Source organism: Struthio camelus, chromosome 23 (genome assembly GCF_040807025.1).
Source record: "Struthio camelus isolate bStrCam1 chromosome 23, bStrCam1.hap1, whole genome shotgun sequence".
Lineage (NCBI taxonomy): Eukaryota > Metazoa > Chordata > Aves > Struthioniformes > Struthionidae > Struthio > Struthio camelus.
In genome coordinates this window covers 11,112,125-11,131,673 of record NC_090964.1, presented here as the reverse complement: position 1 = coordinate 11,131,673, position 19,549 = coordinate 11,112,125, and the positions used below count along the sequence as shown (strand labels likewise).

Here is a 19,549-nt window from a genome sequence, read left to right as displayed (position 1 = left end):
GAAGCAGCCCCGAGAGGGACGGGGGCGGCGCGGCGGGACGGGGCCTGGGCTCGGGCTCCGGCCGCTCCTCCCGCCGGCTGGGGGCCTCAGTGCGCAGGCGCGGCGCCGCCTTCCCGCCGGGCCCCGCGGTGGGCGCGGCCGTCCCGTCGGGCCGTGCGCGGCCGGAAGCGGAAGTGAGTGTGCTGGTAATCATGGTGCCGCTGGGGCGGGGAAGGAGGTGCCGCCGCTGCCGGGAGCTCGGTGAGCGCGGCGGGGCCGGGGCCGGGGCCGGGGCCGGGCCGGGCGGGCTCGGGGGAGGCGGGGCCCTGGCGGTGGTTTTCTTCCGGGCGGCGCCGGGCCGGGCCGGGCCGGGGGCAGCGCGGCGCCCCGCGGCGGGGGCGCCTTCCTCCGCCTCGCCCTGCGGCGGGGGCAGGCCGCGGCCCGGCCCGCGCCCCGCTCTCGCTCTCGCTCCCGCTCCCGGGCCCTGCTGCCTGGCGGCGGGGGCCTGGCCGGGCGCGGGCCCGGCGCGGCGGGCCCCTGACCCCTCGGCCGCTGTGTTGTGTTGCAGATGAGCTGTCCCAGTCCAGCGCCACGATCTCGCACTGAGCGGCGGTGAACATGGGGGAGAACAGTCCTGAGGGCAACGTTATCTACTACGAGGTGGAGGAAGATGAATTGGCCCAGGATGACAATATGATGAGGTTTGGCGATAAAAATGGCCTGGTTCCTTCGTCATCTGGGACGGTCTATGACAGGACAACTGTTCTGATAGAGCAGGACCATGGTGCGCTGGAAGATGATGAAGATGAAGGACAATGTGGCGATCACTTGCCTTTTTTACCAGAGGGTCATGAAGAAGGATTTCATTTAATAGCAGATCATGAAGGAATGTCCCAGGGTTATGTGCAACATATTATTTCTCCGGATCAGATTCATTTAACAATAAATCCTGGTTCAACTCCTATGCCAAGAAATATCGAAGGAGCTACGCTCACTTTACAGTCTGAATGCCCAGAAACCAAGCTTAAAGAAGTAAGTAGTTAAATATAATTCTAAATTTTATGCTTATTTGGAGTACTTTTCACCTAGTGACCTTAAAGGCTTTGAAAATTTATTTTCATAAAGTGATTTCGGGAGGCAGACGGCAACTTCTTCTGTTTTTAAATGCTAGTGTGTTGTTAATTTTCCTCAATTACTCTAAGAAATCTGTGTTATTTTTATTTATAGTAATGCTTTGTGCAGATAGGCATAACAGGTTTCCCACAGTCACTCAGTGGGTCAGCAGCAGAGCTGTGCGTGTGATCAGTTTTCGTTCTAATATCCTTCTGCTTTCACATGGAGCACCATCTGATAACCCACTAAACAGTAGGCAAACACGGTAGTGAAAATGCATTTATGTTGATAGTGCATGTGCTTTTAGTAACCTCTTGTTATTCTTTTGGTTGGATAATTATTTTTTCAGAGTTGTGAGAAAACTAAAAAGAACACATACTCTGTTATTCTGTGGTGTAATATGTTCTTGAGAAAACTGCAGCCAAATTACAAGTTAAACTTTAACCTATTGGAAAGGGCTATAGTATGAAGCTTAAGATGTTGAACTTTAAGACTGCAAGGTAATTTGAAGTGTCATTCATGGGGATGCTGTGAAAAGCAACTAAGTGAAATTTTAAACTATCATCTGCTGTGTTTCAAAAACATAAGTCAGCTTGTATGTTTACAGTGGAGCTTGATTTCTAATTCTGTTTGCCTAGTGAATTCTAGCCACATGAAAAATGATGAAGACTTGTACAGACTGGCTTGGGATTCTTATTTTTTAGGTTCAAAAGCAACGCCAAAAAAAAAAAAAAAGGAAACACCAACACATTTTTTGCTAGCAACTTTGAACTACTTTTGTGCCCTTCTGAGTTAAATAAGGGCTAATTTTATACAAGTTTTTCTACTAGTATGGTTGGAATTACTTGTGTAACTGATATTCATTGTGAGTGAGGATTGTAGAAATGAGCCTTTGCTTAGAAAGGAAGCTAGGTTTGAACAGTCTGAATAATTTAGATTAACAGGGAAGCTTGATCATCACTCACTCAGTGATGAGGAAATGGGGCTGTAGGAGGTCAGTTTTACAACTAGTTATGTAATTTGCGGCCTGAATTTTGTTCAGTAAGGCCTTTTGGTCTAAGAACCATTTTTTGCTCAATTCTTATTCATATTAGCAGCTTCTGTGCTCTGCCTTCTTAGCTGCTAAAATGTTAATTTTGATACGTCAGTCATGCCACTGTTTCCTTTTCGTAGGAGCTTGTAATCAACTTGTAATCTACAATATCTGAGAACAGTGTGTGCTAGCTAAATTCATATTCGTGACTCTACAAATGCAATTGAAATGGTTTGTTTTTCTTTTGCATGCCTTTCCTCTTTTCTCTTACGAGGTTTGTAAGACCTAGGATTTTTTGACATTGTTTGAGCATATAAATTTATTTTCCTTGCCTTGGATTAGTTTTCCGGGGTGTGGGAATGTATCTCACTATAATGTGAGTGTAGTGGAAATAAATCCTAAGCAAATGTTACTCTTTCCAATCTAGGACAACCCTCCCCCCGCCCCATTATTTCAAAAGCTTGGTGAGCTATCAGGAGGAAAAAGCTTTGGTGAGCCAAAAGTTCAGGAGTTTTCAAAGTGATAACACCAGTCCAATTCTTAGGTACTTAAAACATCCATAGTAGTTGTAATATTTGAGATAAATGTTTTAAAATCTTAAACTTTCAGGTCTTTCTTTCTTTCTTCAGGTCTTTCAGTTTCACTCTTAGACATCTGTGAAGCAGAAGAGGGCTTTAGGCTCCATTATGTACCTTTAACTTCATCTTGTTGTAATAGACTTCTCTCACAGTACTTCTCTCCATGAGAATGAATGTGATTGTAGTCTTCTATTTCATTTCATTAATTTTGTTCAGTGATGAAATGGCGGGGGGAGGGAAACCCCTTAAGCTCCAGATGAGTTAAACTGAGCAATTCAAGTGGGCTTTGGCTCAATGTGGCATCTTGCTTTTACCAGTCTTGTTGATTACTGGACAATTAGTTCCTACTTCTAAGGTAAATGGTTCAATAAGACTTTTCTAGCTTCCGTCTGTTGAATCTCCGTGGGAGCATGTTGTCCTCTGCAAAAAAAGCATATGTGGTCCAGCCACAGCCTTTATCTTCAAAGCAACTTGTTTCTGTACACTTTGTATTCTAGCCATTTGTGGCTTTTCCTGTTATTGCCATGTTTCTTTTCTTTTTTCCTTTTTTTTTTGCTTTGTTTTTTTTTTTTTGTTGCATATGGTGATGGTCTTGAGTGCTAGCCGCTGTCGGTCTTTCATGGTCAATATCCACATAGTTTTGTGTATAATCATTATTTATTTAATCTGCTATTTGTTTTTAATGTGAAAAGAGAATTAAATGCTTTGCCCCTGTGCAGAAAATTTCATTTTATTAGAATGTTGTGGCAGTAATGCTTTTATCTGCGGTATCCTTCTCAGAATAATTTGAGATGTGTTAAAGATTCGACCTTTGAGAATAGAGGGAACAAAGCAAGGCCTTTCTCTTAGTTTATGCTATTAAATTGGAAGTGTCATCTCTCCAGTACCATCTTCCTCTAGGTATGTACATCAGCAGCTAAGGAGCAAATCCTTAATTCAAAATTAATAAATATTATTTTTCTTTCAATTTCTAGGCCTAAGTGTAAACACATAGGAAGCTTAATGGGCTAACTTGATGTTGGGTAGCTCGTGTCTGTGACAAATCTCTTGTATATTATGTGAAATATTGTGGATGTTGTTCTGTAATGCAGTATGTACAACGTTGTTGTCAGCTGTCTTAAAACTATAAAGGAGACCATCTGCTTCAGTACCGATATACAAATAGTACTGAATCTGATGAACCTTGGTGAAGAAAATGTACCCGTTTCCATCTAATAAAAAGTACTTTCTGACCTTGTGTCTGTGTTTAATCAGTCCACTCTCTTCCTTGTGTTTTGGCTGACCCAACAAACACAACCAAACTTCTTAATATTTAGTGGGTTGTGAACATACTGTATTGCTTGGATATTTGTTGATAACTTTAGCTGATCTGAACTATGAATTAAAGGCAGTTAGCTTTAAAGTGAAATTATTGTTTCCTTCTCTGCAGGCTACTACTTAAGTGTGGTAAATGACTAGACAAAAATGTGAAGACCTCAAAAAAAAAAAAAATTCCAAAACACAATTTCATCTGTTAGAGTGGAGTGCAGTGAGGACTGAGAGAAGTAGCCCTTCAACAGAGCGAGATAATTGGAAAAAAGAAAGGCTTTGTTTTTGGCAGTAAGGCTCCTGCACTGTTGTTGTTAAATAATCCCCTTTGTGATTTCCTCAGGATCTTTCTGCATCTTAGTGTGACAAGATGCTTTTTTTGTTTTTTTGTTTTTTTTAACGATAGTAACAATTTTATAGGTTAATGTTGCTTCTTATCTGTTGTGCAAATGGAAAAGCATGGAGAACTGGTTCCTGGATGTCTAATTGTCAGTTGAAGCTTAATCCAACAGTGAGATAAATGTTGACGTTAAAAAGCTTGGAAAACTTGTCTCTATTTAGCAATATGCTATTAGCATCATATAAGGAGTTGGGAACAGAGTCCAGTGCTGGCCAAGATGAAAATTACTGTTGGTTACTTTAGCTTTTAGAATATAAGGAACACTTGCATTTGTAACCTGCTTTACAATTCTCCAAAAACTTAAGATTTTTATCAAAGGAAAGTGAAGGTAAATGCCAGCCTACTCTTGTGGTATCAACAAGACACTACACATTGAGACTATGCAAGAGACGACTCAGCTCGTATATTCAAATTTTATGAAGCTGCCTTGAATGAAAGGGGTCCTGCTAATAATTCTATCCTCTAGAAGATAGACTGGAAGTAGTTTATGAGACTATTCCTTATAAAGTGCTATTTAAAGGCTAAATTTTGCTTGGTATCCAAACTTGTGCCAGGATAGTGTATGACCACGCTGCTGTGTGGGAAGCTATTTAGTAAAGATGCATTTAATTAACTGAAATCCCTGTCCTTCCTGAAAAGCAGTTCTTCCCCAGGTTACCCTTGTTCTAGAGATGATCTGCTGGACAAGCAGAGCCTAAGAAACCTGGTGGTTATAGCCCTGAAATGTGAGGCTTAATGGTGTAGTTCCTAGCTCTGCAGTTACTCTTCTGAAAGCTTTACACTTGCATAGAAAGACAGAGAAGTCGAAGAATGCAATGAAATATCTGTTTGAGTGCCTCAGATCCTGGTACTTGATATAGGATCTAGTAGGCATGTTTGTATGAAAATGCTGATCACAAATGGCTCAACTGACAGCTTTGAGGGCTGCTAAACTTTACTCTTTGAAAACCAAAACCTGAAGGTTTGTAGCTTCCTTTGGATCTTGCGCCACTGGTGTGATCTTCAACTGTACCAACAAATGTTAACATAAAAAAGGTGTTTCAGATCCCCTCAACTGTCCATATTCTCATGCTATTGTAGTACATGAATGCGAGACAATTCCGGGATAAAAAACGAATGTGGTCCAAAGAAGGTCACTTATGGGTCTCAGTGTTTTTATTGAGGACCCATTGTTTCTTTCCTTTATGCAGTATTATGCAAACATTAGTCACATTACTTACTTTATGGAAGAATTACAAAAGTATTCAGTTCTTAACTAGGCATGTCAAGGATGGTGTGTTTTTTGGTGTTGATAACTGCTGTGTATCACATTCATCTAATTTCCAGTTACTCTGACACTAGCATCGCTTAAAGTGATTTTACACTTAATCTGACAGCAGAGCAAGGAATCCTTTGTTATTGTGTTCTCAATCCCCAAGCTGTGGCAATAAAGAATAGTGATTCTCTTTTTTTCTAATGGGTGTACATAAAGCAAAAAAAGAAGAACAAATGCGGAGTTATGAGGTGGGTGGAGTTTCTTCTCAAGAGTGGTTAGAAACCATGAATGTTGTACATTGGTTACGTATAGAATCACCCAACCCTTCTGATACCAACCCACGATTCCATATCTGCTTTTTGAAGATTGTTGCTTAGAAAAGGCTGCAGACTATCCTGGGTACTGTGAGGCGGGTGATTTGTACCTAGGAAAAGTAGGAAGGTTCTGGCTTATGTCCTGCCCAATTACTTTCTTGAGTAGTTGTTAGAATATGACTGCAAGTTCCTCCTCCTCTGTTGTGACTTTGCGTTGTCTTTCTAAACATTTCCGGATCAGCATTTTTTGAAATACTCTGCTGCTTCTTGCCTGTCAACCCTCCAGCACTCTCTTGGGCTCTGAAATAATTTTTAGATGTTGAGTTTTCTCGACCGCGGCAGTCAAATGAAAGCTGTCTGTCTAATAATTAATGTTGAAGATGAATTTATTCAAGCATATCAGATGACTTATTCCACTTCACAGGAGAGAATAAGATTTAATTAAGCATTATGACTTGTGCACTGGAAGCTTCTAACATGATCTCTTTCTGCCTGTTACAGAAGTTGGGAAGGCTATCAAAGTATTTCAGTATGAAACAGTTTCCTGGTGACCTAAATAGCTGGCTGAGAAATCCATAACACTTATCTTCTGACCTGAAGCACCTTGCTCAATTCATTACCCTTCAGGCGTTTACTATTAAGTAAACACAGAAGAGAAGAGCAAAGCACAGTAAAGGCTGTTTTTGAAATAAAACTAAGTTATAAATGGACTAATAGTTAGACCGTAGGAGAGGTTGAAAACTGTAGTACTCATTCAGCGTGCTAATGGGAATTCAGCACACAGGTCAGTGCTTTTGAGGGTCAGGTGTGAAGATACATCTCCCTTCCATTTTCTCCGTATGTATTAGCACAGCTACAAGTGCCTGAGTGAAATGCAGGTGCCAGAGATGGGGATAGTGGTTGTGATACATAGCCTCTTACTGTCCTTTTCAACTCTGTTTTGTCAGATTACCAGTTAGATACCCACATACATTTTGAGTTGTTTTCCTTTTTTTTTCTCTTCTTCTATTAGATTCCTTTTCTTTTATAAGGTAAGCTGTGTAGCTGTCTACTTTCCCAAATGTGCATTCTTTTTTATGTAGTGCAGCAGAAATACTGAGTAGTCTGGTAAATAATCTACAATATTTTCTTATGCCTAGGGGGTCAGGGCCTGACATTGTTTTTGATGTTTACCTGGTGTTCAACCCTGTCTGAATTCCAAACCTGCTTGAAAAAACTTTAAGTATGCAGCATTTTGTCTCCTAGGTTAAAAGATACCAGTGCACCTTTGAGGGCTGTCCACGCACATATAGCACTGCTGGAAACCTGCGCACTCACCAAAAGACACATCGTGGGGAATACACTTTTGTTTGCAATCAGGAAGGTTGTGGCAAGGCCTTTCTTACCTCCTACAGTCTCAAAATCCATGTTCGTGTGCACACTAAGGAAAAGCCGTTTGAATGTGATGTGCAGGGCTGTGAAAAGGCATTCAATACACTGTACAGGTAGGAATTGTCTTGGTGTCTTCCCTGTGTGATGTGGCCGTTGCTATTTTGCAAGTTGCATCTACTTTTTATTTGCATCTGAATACAGTTGTTATGCTTCTAGGCACAGACATGAGCATAAACTTCAGAATATGCAGAAAAGCTCTACCAAAAGAGAGTGACAGAACCTGTAATGACATAGTTAGCTATTTATGTTATGATAGTATCAAAGATGGTGGGCAAACAAGGAATTTTTAGATGTGTTTGTATGAGGACTTTGGAAGTGATATCAATTAGCTTCATAAGCAAGTTACCTTGTATTCAGAGTGTATTAAGCCTTTGTTCCTGTCCTGCACATTTGAATGAATGGCTTTCTTGTCTCAGGTGGGGGCTATCTTTTGATAAAAGCGGTAAGAAGGATTTTTTTGGAATGCTTTTTAGATTGAAAGCACATCAGAGGCTTCACACAGGGAAAACATTTAACTGTGAATCAGAAGGCTGCAGTAAGTACTTCACAACGCACAGTGACTTGAGGAAGCACATTCGAACACACACAGGAGAAAAGCCATTTCGGTAAGTTGTTGGATGGCATTTTTTACTTCTGTGGGACTTCTGTAACAGAACACCTGTACCAAAAGACGATCTTTACTGTCCTTAATGAAAAGTAATTCTCACTGGGAGAAAAAAAAAAAAAAAAAAGAGGCGAGCACTGGCACATGCGTGTTCTAGAGCTCTCTGTTGCCTGTAAAAGTGGGTGAAATGGCTGTCTTCAAATGCCCAGAATAGTCAAACTAGAATATCTTTTAAACATAATATGTCCCATGATGGGCATGTTTGTAAAATATACTGCTTCTTCCCTGGCACGATGGAATGTTTAATCCATGAAAAAGCCTCCTCCGTCCTCCCACAGCAATGACTTCTTCATGCTTAAATGTTAAAGGCATGTTTAGAGCCCTGCTGTAGTCTGTGTAGCATGTGTAGCAGCTGTTGGGAGATATCAGATTACTAACAGAGCCTAACACTAGGCCTGCCTTTCCTAGTCCTGTGACTATTTGGAAAGCATGATGTAGGATTGTAACTAATGCATCAAAGAAGTTTGATGCTGACCCTTCTCTGATGCCTCATTCAGGTGTGAGCATGACGGCTGTGGAAAGGCTTTTGCTGCAAGCCACCACCTTAAAACACATGTTAGGACACATACTGGTAAGTCCCAAGGAATTTTTTCTTTCATTGAGCCTTTTCAGTTTAGACTAACTTTCAGAATCCTAATATGTATGTGCACTTGCATATCAAATAACTTAGCAAGGACATTTTAAGATGTATTTTACCTATCAGACAGGCTTGCGTTTTTTTTATTTGGATGTAGTTAATAGTAAAAAAACAAAAACAAAACCTCTGTATAGAGGTTTTAGCACCATTGCTTTTGATCTGTAAGTGATGTAATATGTTCAGAACTGTTAAGTATGGCTACTCAAATAGAAAAAAAGATGCAAGTCAATAAGTCAGCTGTAAAACATTTCTTTCCTCGATGTTCCTGGGAATATATCCTGACCCCCCCTCTAGGAGCTGTATCAAACAAACTGATAACATACAAAAATGGATGGAGGATCAAAAATTCAGCTCATGTTTCAGCTGAGAAACAAGAATCTGTGAACCACAGAGAAAAGGCACTTCCAGATCTTGAATTTCATCAGCACGTTTCATAAACGTATCAGTAATGATACATAAAACTTAAATGTTGTGTCCTCCTGTCATCTCACTTGATAAAGTGGAAGCTTTTTATTTGTAAGGCTTTCCAAGAGTGCTGAATGCATGAAGTGGCCTTAAAATGACTCAAAAAAACATTCAGGCAGGTTCCAACTTGTCAGACAGCAAATACTATTTTTCAGAATACCATAAAGAGTGTTTATAAGATGGGACCCAGTCTTTTGCACAGGGTCATTGTGATGGCAGGTTAAGGACCTGTTGTTGCTGCTAACTTGGCTGTAAGTAGCCATCTATAGCATAGTTGACATCTATATAGAAAGCAAAGTGCTTTTTCCTTATCAAACTATATTCTATAGTGCGAGAAGAGTTAGAACATACTTAACTGTGTTAAGGTTTTACAACTCTGGTTACTACAGAAAAGTATGTGGGGAAAAAAGCAGTTCTTATTTGTATAAAATATCATCACTGTCCTGTGTGTTTTAAGAGTATAATGTCTCATGTAAAGTTACTAAGTCTGTTTTGTGTGTTTTGTGCTGTGTGTAGGGGAGAAACCCTTCTTCTGTCCCAGTAATGGCTGTGAGAAGACTTTTAGTACACAGTATAGTCTCAAGAGTCACATGAAAGGTCATGAGAAAGGACATTCCTATAATGCACTTCCCAATAACAATGTATCTGAGGTTAGTAGCTCTTCTTCCTAATGCTTCTATTTCAGATGAAGATAAAACCGTACTTTAGGGAAGAAATTATTTGGTTTGTAATTGTGTCTAAAGGTATAACATTTCAGGCTGAGATTTTCAAAGGGACTCGCAACTCTTTGGTGTCCATCTGCTATGGAGAAACCCATGGGTGCCTCTCTTTCTGGAGCCAGAAATTCAATTTCAAATCTGAAATTACTGAGATTGAAGATGGCGGTGTAGGGTTTATTCTCACATGCTGTGTTCAGTCTGATTAGAAGTAGTGGGATCAGTTCTTCTGAAATTCAACTTCTAGCATGGCATTTGATTAGTCTTACTTAGAAATGGTTACCTAAATTGGTTTACTAATTTTAATCACGTTAAAATTAATGTTTGGGCTACTGCTGCTCTGATGAGTGTGGAATGTACTTGCACAGATATGTAGGCAATTGTATAGATTATTATATTATTCCCTACAGGTGCTTATGCTTTGGTCAACATTATATAAGATACATGTGAAATAAAATAAACTAACTGCTGAGGCTTTGTAATTTTGTTTTCTACAGGCTCATTTGCTCATATAGTAATTTAAAATTCTAGGTCACTTAATATTTTTGCAAGTAACATGAGATAAATGTTAAGAAATCTTAATAGCTAATAAATATCCTTTGTTGGGTAATATCGTTCCTTTGATTTTAGAATTGAGACTTGTATCCCATATAGGTTAAAAAAAAAAATCTGTTTAGACAGAATAGCTCTGCTTATGCTGTAGGGACAGCAATATTTCTTCTAAAAATTAGTTTGAACTAGTTCTGCCATTGATTTTTTTTTTTCTTTTTAAATATTTAACTTCGTTTCTTTTTCTTCTTTACAGGATACAAGCCACTCACTTTGTCTGAGTGACCTAAGCCTCATATCCACAGATTCAGAATTGCGGGAGAACTCTAATCCAGTGAGTTACTCTCTCTTAATTGCCTCACCCATCATTTGAGATCTGTTTTTTTCTAACAGTGTGCTTTCCCTCTCCATGAGAACACAGAAAATTAGATCTACATGACTAGCTGCTTCTGTCACTTGTTCTGTCATCCAGCATTCTCTCCTTGAAACTTTCTTTTGCTGGCAGAGAAGATATACTCTGTTACAGAATAAGTGACTTTGGATTGGTGTGTTTTAGATGCGCTGAACGCTACTTTTTTTTTTTTTTGTGTCTTTTCAGCGGGCTGCAAAGGCTATCTCTTGACAAATATGTATGTTTCTTACACACCCTGCTGAGTACTTTACATTTGAATTTCATGCTCTGCCAATGTGGCATGTTATTGCTGTCTGATTTGGAATGTTTAACAATACTTGTGATTTGGACTCATGATAGTAGCATACATGAATTTAACTTTCTCTGTCCAATGCTGCTCTTGTTTTTATTAGGTAGGGGACAGTTTTCCTCAAAATAAAATAATTCTAGCATTCTAATATTTGATTGGTCAGAATGAATTGGTTTAGAGTGACTACTACATGCAAATTAAGTATTATAGTATTACACAGCATATGCATATACCTGTTTTTATGTAAAATCACAAGGAAAGCGAGATGTGGCCATGGTCAGAACTGAGTTGCCAGATTAGAACTTGCTGACCAATAGGTAAAGTGGGTAACCAGCTGACATACTATACAGCATGTTTCTTGTGCTTTAGTGGGGAGTTTGTGCATGTTCAGACTAAGCTTGGCAAGCTTGCCTCTCAAAGGCCTCAGGTAGGAATACAGATAAGCAAATATTAAGGCAAGCTATTCTTTTTGTACAGCCATATAAGACCTTCATGAAACCTGTTGCCAAAAGAACCCTTATTTTGGGGTAGAACTGGTATATTATGTGTTAAAACTGTCTTAATATCTGCTATTTGGATATTTTCCCCAGCCATGCCTGTTTTTTTTGTAGGTATTAGTCGTGTCACTTACATAGAATAAATTGATATCTGACACAGTCATTTAATTAGGTTATTAGAGATTAGGCTCCAGGTGTTATTTAAAGAGATTGCATCTTTTTGCGAGTACAGCTGGGAATAAACTTGTAAGTACTTAAAATGCCTCTTGAGGAAGTAATTGCACTTTGGCATTTTTAGCACAGAGCTTTGGCTTTTTATTACAAATGACTCAAGTCTTAAAGCAGGATAGCAGAGTGAAAAAGAGGGATTTTTTTTCTCTAAAATATTCACTGTTTTAAAACTGTTTTTAAAGGCTCTGCATCTGATTTTACCATAAAAATGTTCTTGCTTGTTGGTGACTTAAATTTTACGTGGAAGAAAATTATATACTGATCAAGCTGTGGCCTTGTTTGCTGCCTCGGTATGGAGACAGCATGCAGAGCTTTTTGATAAATTCTGTTGCTAGAGCAGTGTGGGTGACAATAGTGCATAGCGCAGGAGGTAATCTAAGCAGAGCTACTTTGTTACTGCTCCAGAAAAAATTTTGCAAACGATCAAGACCAAATTAACGTATGTTTCTGTTTCTAACAAGGGTTAAACAAAATATAGACGCAGAAGAATGTTTGACTTTTAAAGGGCTTGCTCATTTTGTTGGTAAATTTGATTGTAGGTAATAAAAAGTGAGTGTCATCTTTTACGCTTTATGCTGGTACATAAAATACATTGCCCTTCCTGAAGGTAGCTGATTAATTGGACAGGTGTTTCTGATGTTCATATGCTACCGAACTGGGATTTGTGCAGAGTTTATGGAGACCTGAGATACAGCATTATCTAACATTGTCCTCTTTGTTTTCTGTTCACCAGACACATGGACAAGACCTTAGCACAATCTCACCAGCAAGCATCTTTGAGTCTATGTTTCAGAGCCCAGATCATACTGCAAATCAGGAAGACTCTCAGCAGACAGGTACGAATTGTAGCTGCAGTATTGTAACAGAAAGCTTTTAGGCAATTTTCCCCCTCTCCTTGCATTTGCTTAATTCAACATCTCAGAATAAAGATTACTGTGATGCTGGAACTGGCATCATATTTACAGCATGCTGTCATACAAATGGTGACATTGATGTGCTTGGTCTTTCCAACTATTGTTTTCCAGCTTCCTCTCTTGATGTAACTACATGAAGTATATAAACCTTTCTGTGGTTTAATAGGGTAGCTTATTAGAGAGAGTTAAAGGGGCTGATCAACTTGTGTGTGGTATTCAGCGTTACCAGCCTCCTGAATTTGGACCTGCTTTTAGATTCACTGTCTAGTGTTACATGTTTTGAGCATTAGTCTGAAGATGCAAAAGTGGTAATGCTTTTCTTAGCAGGGATCTGTTAGCTAGCTGCTATGTGAGGCTGAATGTGTTCAGGTTCATTGAGAAAAGGTGTTTATTCAGACCTTAGAACTGATGTATTTATATTTTGTTCTTTATTTGTTTTGTCAGCTGCCTTGATTGAAGGTTATAATGGTGATGCCGACTCAGTTACTGCTGTTCCGCCTTCTGCAGGAGATGCAGCATCGTTGTCACTTCCACTCGTACTGCAGCTTGGCATCTCTGAGCCGTCGCACTCAGCACTACAAGCCTCAGCAGCACCTGCTGCTCCCTCCTCCATAGGAACCAGCTCACAACAAGCTGCATTTGGAAATCCTGCAACTGTTTTACAATCCCCAGAAGTGCCTGTTCCTCACAGCACACAGTTTGCAGCCAGTCACCAAGACTTTCTGCAGCACACTCAAACACCACCACAGCCCATTGTACAAGGACTTTCAGTGGTTGCTGGGGCATCTGCCCCAGCAGCATCAAGTGCCACTGAGCCCCTGCCAGCTGTAGTTCAGACTGTGCCTGTTGGTGCAAACTCTGTTCTGACCAGTAATCCAACTATAACAATTACTCCTTCTCAGAGCACTGCTATTCTGCAGTCCAGCATTGTCATGGGAGAGCAAAACTTACAATGGATTTTAAATGGTGCCACTGGTTCTCCACAAAGCCAAGAACAAATGGTTAGTACATCTAGCACTGCTCTGAAACAGCTTGGACCATACCTGTTCCTCCTGGAATCTAAAGGCTTTGCTTTTGTAAGGAAGGAGGCTCGGATCTGGAGTTGTAAGATGCAAACCAGGGTGTATCTGCTTCAGTATTGTATAATGCTTAGCACAGTAATATAAATATAGGCAAGTTCCAAATGCAGCCTGTAAAATACGTAGAGAAATAGAGAATAGATAGAGGAATCCAGAGTGCAGGAAAATCTTGTTTTCTTCTTTCTCCCCGTGACAAACTTCTCATAGCAGATGCCACCCTGCTTTATCCAGGACACTGCACTATATGTCCTGAGAATATGTGTGTTTTTTAATCTATCCTTTTGACAAGTAGAAGCACAACAAATTCTGTAAAGTTTCTGTGTTTAGACATTCCGTAATCTCTGTCTCTTCCTAATTTAACCTTGTTGCCTTGTAAATAGAAGTAGCCTGATAAAGACAGTGAAAAGTTTTCTGGGAAAACAGGATGTGCCTGCTTCTCCAGTGAATATGGATATATGAGACTTCAAGTGTTTTATCTCTAAGCATTACTGTTGCCCCTTTCAGGTTTTCTCACTTGCAAATGGTCAAGAAGGAATGGCTGCAGGTACAAACAGTATGAGTAAGCAGAACAGTTTTGGTTAAGAATTCAGTAATTTAATTGTCAAAAACTGCAAGCTGTGTTAACAAGCATACAGGAGGAGGAGATTACTCACCATCTTTAGGACTACTGAAACAATAGTCTTAGTTTTGGGGTAGCCAAGACATAGCCCAGAAGAACCAAGCCAAACGGTACAATTTTCTATTAGTTTTCCTGTTTGCTGTCTTTGGAATGTGTGTATGTCTCTTTTACTTGCAGCTGTTTAGAGCTTGAGTAGAGATTTGATTTGAATTGACTCACATGTATTTTTTTTCTCTTTCCTTTTTGTTTTTTAAGCCACAAGTTCCAAAAGTAGTAGAAAAGGTTTTTTTTACTACTGCGTTACCAGTAGCTGGCAACACAGGTAAGCATGTTTGACACTGATCTACTTTTCTCTCTCTCTGCTCTCTCTCCTCTCTCTCCCTTCCTCTTTGTTTGCAGTGGTGTTAGCTTGACCAGGATTTGTGGTGATGTAATTGCTAGAGGAGATGTTGAAGAAAATTCTTTCAATTTTTTTATATTCCTGAGGTAAACGCAGTCTGCTGTAGACTCATGGCTTTGTGTTGAGATCTGTCCTGTAGTAGTTCCTCTACTTGCAAGATTCCCAGTTCACAAATTAGGTCCAGTATTTATAAAAAAAAAAAAAATTAGTATTTTATAAAAATCTAACATTTTGTAAAAATAAATGGTACTTCAGTGGAATGTATATAGAAGGATAAAAGGCAGAAAAGTAAGGGTATAATTTATCTTTTATTCTTTTAAGTGAAGATATGAAAAAGCTAGTAAACTATTAAATTTAATCAGTGCTTTAGCTGCTGTTTTTGGTAAGCGCTGTTAGTGAGATTCATATCAATAACATACAACTGTAGTAGTTCTGTTCTATAACGTGCTTCCTACATAAAATAGTATATGGCAAGTAAGAATCAATCGTAGCCAAAAGAGAGCACATAAGTTTAAAACTTAGACTGTGAAAAGGAAAGAAAACCAGGTAAGGAAAGCAGCACAGGAAAAGTGATGAGAGAGGAAAGCAGACTAGAGAAAATAAACAGGAAAATATGTGGGTTAGCATTAAGGAGGAGAGTTGCTGATGTAATTCTGTATCGTCATTCTCGAAGACTAGTGTGCGGAGACTGGGAGCATTAGAACGTCACTCTTTATAGGATTTTAAGCTGTAAAAGTCACGGTGACTGAGAAAGAGGTGGTATATCATGCTGTATAAAAAATTAGGCCAGACTGCTGATGCCTGGCTCACAGAACAGGTTGAAAGTACCTTCTACCAGCCCTGAGTGGCAAACCTCAGAGTGATTTAGTGCTTTTGTGGGATACCCCTTAGATCTGTAAGGAGCAAGAAGCTTGCTTTGTGAGTTGTTGGAGAGGCTGAGTACCTTCCTGCAACTGTGCCTAGTCCTCCTGTATCCTACAAGCTGTGACTGATGCTTGAAACTAGGATGTTTGGCTGTTACTTGTCCACTTAATGCATATTCAGCAACAAAGAAGTTGCTGCGCTCATGTCACTCTGATAACTGGTCAGGAGCACATTGGATTAAACCTTGCTGCCACATCTCTGGCTTTCTTTAGTTGAGCATATTGTCGGTATGCTGCTTACTTGAACTCTGTTTTCACGGCCTCTTGTTAGGATTGAAATATTAATTGCTTATGTCCCTCTTTCCTTGTTATTATTTCCAGTAGCAATGACTTTCTTTTTTACTTATGATCTACCAAAAATATACATTGTGCTTAAATGAACATATAATCTGTGCTGCAAGGTGCATACAATCTAATATAACAAAGATGATTTGTCTTCCCCTGATGTGAAGTTATGCAATTCTTATGTGTTTTGTCTTTGTTTCACCTCTAGGAAATCCTGTTCAGCAGATTGGTCTCAGTGTTCCTGTCATTATTATAAAGCAGGAGGAGGCCTGCCAGTGTCAGTGTGCCTGCCGAGACTCTGCCAAGGACAAAGCCACCAGTAAGAAGGAATGTTCCTCACCTGAGCAAACAGCTCCTCAGCTGCAGCCTCAGACCTTTCCTTCCTCTTCCCCTTCTCCGTCATGTGGGCAGAGCAGTCAGATAGTTAACCCTTCAGACTCTCAGACTGAAACATTAAGTGCCATGGATGTATCGGACTTCCTGTCCCTCCAAAGCCCTGAAACCCCATCTAATATAATTCCAATTGAAGCACTACTGCAGGGTGAGGAAGAAATTGGTTTGAATAGCAGCTTCTCTAAATGAAGATGTTCCAGATTTTCCTTTGCACCTGGAGGGTAAAACCCTCCTGCTTAGAAGCAGAAACTGAAGGATCAATTTTTTTTCCCTTCCTATTTGGAAGTTTTGTGGCTTATTTCTGCTTCTCAGATGTCATCTTAGTCACGTCCCAGGTACATCCATCTTTAAGAATCTATCTTTAAAAAAAAAAAAAGAAAAGAAAAGGCAAAAAAAAGCTAAGTTATATATGAACTGTTTTGGCTGCACTGTCTGTCACTTTTGCTTGTCATATGTGAACACGGAAATTAAGGTTACTCGTGTGCAAACAGATTTTAAAGAGAAAAAGGGGGGTTAGTTTGTCTGTCTCCAGTTGCACATCACTTATGTTTGGGGTTAAGGTACTGGCAGCGAGTGGGTCTTTGTTACAACTCCCTGGGTCTATAATTTTCTTCTATCTCTTACGTCTGATACTAACCATGCACTATAAGGGGAGCCCAGGAAAGGAATTTGCTGTAGCAGAAGATAGTTTTATAGTAGGAAATGTTTTATCTTCAATTTTACTGGAGTGCGATTGTTCCATCACTGAGTTGGGAGGTGATGCCTGGGTTTACATTGTACTAACACTATTACTAAAGCCAACAGAAGCTTTTGGGGAGTTTACTTCAGTAGAGCACAAAGTACTTGTGCTCCTGATAGATCTATTCATTTAATTTCATTAGGACTTGCAAAGTGTGGTGGCAGACACACTGCTTCACAATATGGAAATGCAGTCAGAGCCCCTGCTTATTCAGAAGAGTCTGTTTTCTTTGCCTCTGAAGAATGCAGTGAGCTCCAAACGTAGTCAGCTCGGTGCCTGCTGCTCTTTTGACTCTTTTGGCTCTGTTCAGAAAGAAGTCGTCCTCTTAAGAGGGGAAAAAAAGAAAAAAAAAAAAACCCGACTGTTTAATCAGGAGCACGGTGCCTTTGCTGGTTACTCTCATCTTTTGTCAAGAACTCTGTGAAACCTTTCAGAATGATTCAACATAAACTGAGTTTGAATTCAGCAAGTCCATCCTTTAGGCGTCTGGGAATGCTTCCTCTTTTCAGTTAAGCTATATAATTTCTGCCTGAATCTGCCTCCAACCTACTGCAATGCCAGCTTTTTGTGCACGGGGCTATTTCTTGACTAAAAGATGTTACACAACGTAGTAGTTTTTCATATTAAACTGAAAGTCTATATTCTAACCTACTCAGGGTAAATAAAACACAACCCCCCCCCTTCCACCAAAAAGCCTGTAATGTTGCAATAAATGCAGTCTCATTCTAAATGGTTTATTTATGCTGCATTATTTTAAAAGATGTAATTTTATAGTGTTTTATCCATCTGTCTGGCTTTGGCTGTCAGTCTTTTTGTGTTAAAGAAAAGAATATTAAATAGTCTTTATTCAGTTTACAGTGTTGTCAATAGTGAGATACAAAGATAATGACTGTAAGCCAATTTATGTGGAGCGTTTCTGCCCACTAAATTTAGGAAGGCAAACTCCTAGTGGACAGAGATCTTTCCCTCCTCTTGTTTGTATCGGATCAAAGCTGCTCTCTGCGTCTGTTGGGGGGAAAAAATCCTGTGAGTGCAGCCAGACCTCCCCCATTTACCTGATGATTGGTAGGCTTTTTAACCCTCTTCTGACATGCTCTGTGTAGCCTTACCAACACCACTGTCAGTCTTAGCTGAGACAGTGGCTTAATCTATCTCACTTTCTATTCCCTTGCAAGTGCACTGCCGCAACACGGACAGAAATGGGCTGAAGGGAACTGGCTTTTCACCCCTCTGACAACTGCTTTCTGTTGTTAAAAGTGGAAAGGTAAAATTGTGTCCTATTAGGATGAATAAGAGGGAGGAGAGGCAGCGTAACGGATGCTTTGTGCCTGGAAAGGGTCACGTCCCTTCTAGGGCAAAGCACTGTGTTTTGGTAATTGCAGTGACAAGAGCTTAGGGGCACCAACTGGACTGGAAACGTACTGATGGTATTTTCTCCCTGTGGGTGTTGGCTCACGTTGCAGTGCTGTGCAATGTAACACAGCAGGGATGTGGGTCCTGCAGCAATAAGGTTTGCGTCCATAAAATGTGGATTAACAAAGCATTTTGTTTTCTTCCCGTAATGGTAATCCCTACAGGACAGCAGTGAGATGTTGGCGCTTTTTTTTTTTCTTCCCTCTCTCAGTATTGGTTTGTGATGCAGTTGGGTTGCATGGCAGCAAGAACTGCTTTGAACACAAAGAAACAGGCTCAAGTCCGTGTGGCTAGGATTGTCCGCGCAATGAGTCTTCTGCCGGTTGTCTTGCGTCAAATTGTGCTTCGAGCAATGTGAGGGGAGTCTGGAGCTGCGCGGGGGTTCCCCATGGGGCACAGGCCCTTCTGAGGGACTTGCGCCTTTTCCTTTGGCACAGCGTGGCGGTCTCATTTGAGGCGCATAGACGCGTGCATGAGCGCATGTGTGTGCATGTGAGAGAGTGTGCTAATACAGGAGCATGTAGATTCCCCTGGAGTTGTGGGGTTTTCTCTGGTGGGGATAAGGGTAGCAGATTTGGCCTGAAACGTGACGATGGAGGGATTTGGCAACCTCTTTTGAGTTTTCCTATCCTTCAGGGAAGCATTTTACTCTTGCTAGTCAGTGAATTAGTCCACCTAAAACAAGCTTGTGATTGGGCCTGAGAGCATCTTCAGAAACCCCTTTGTGATAGAGATGAGTAAAAGAATCTACCAAAGGCTTTGAAATTGGAAACTCATTTGGAAATGAGGTGATTGGCAGCAGTGAGATGTTGCGTGAGTCCTTCCTGAGTGTGTGTTGGAGGTTAACCCCTCTGCTGTTTTCTCTTCATAGCTACTGTTTTCTACTGGTGTGTTGTAGGAAAAGCAGCGTGTT

The 19,549-nt window shown here is 40.3% G+C and overlaps 1 protein-coding gene across 1 annotated transcript; it reads left to right on the top strand.

The window, feature by feature from the left end:
- The first annotated feature begins 148 nt into the window (after window positions 1-148).
- Window positions 149-17,949, top strand: MTF1 (metal regulatory transcription factor 1). Its single transcript, XM_068917282.1, has 11 exons — window positions 149-240; window positions 548-1,011; window positions 7,226-7,464; window positions 7,885-8,016; window positions 8,573-8,646; window positions 9,694-9,827; window positions 10,699-10,776; window positions 12,605-12,707; window positions 13,230-13,786; window positions 14,739-14,805; window positions 16,300-17,949. Exons 2-11 carry the CDS (start codon window positions 598-600, stop codon window positions 16,671-16,673), a joined length of 2,172 nt encoding a protein of 723 aa, XP_068773383.1. The 5' UTR covers window positions 149-240; window positions 548-597; the 3' UTR covers window positions 16,674-17,949.
- Window positions 17,950-19,549: the final 1,600 nt, after the last annotated feature.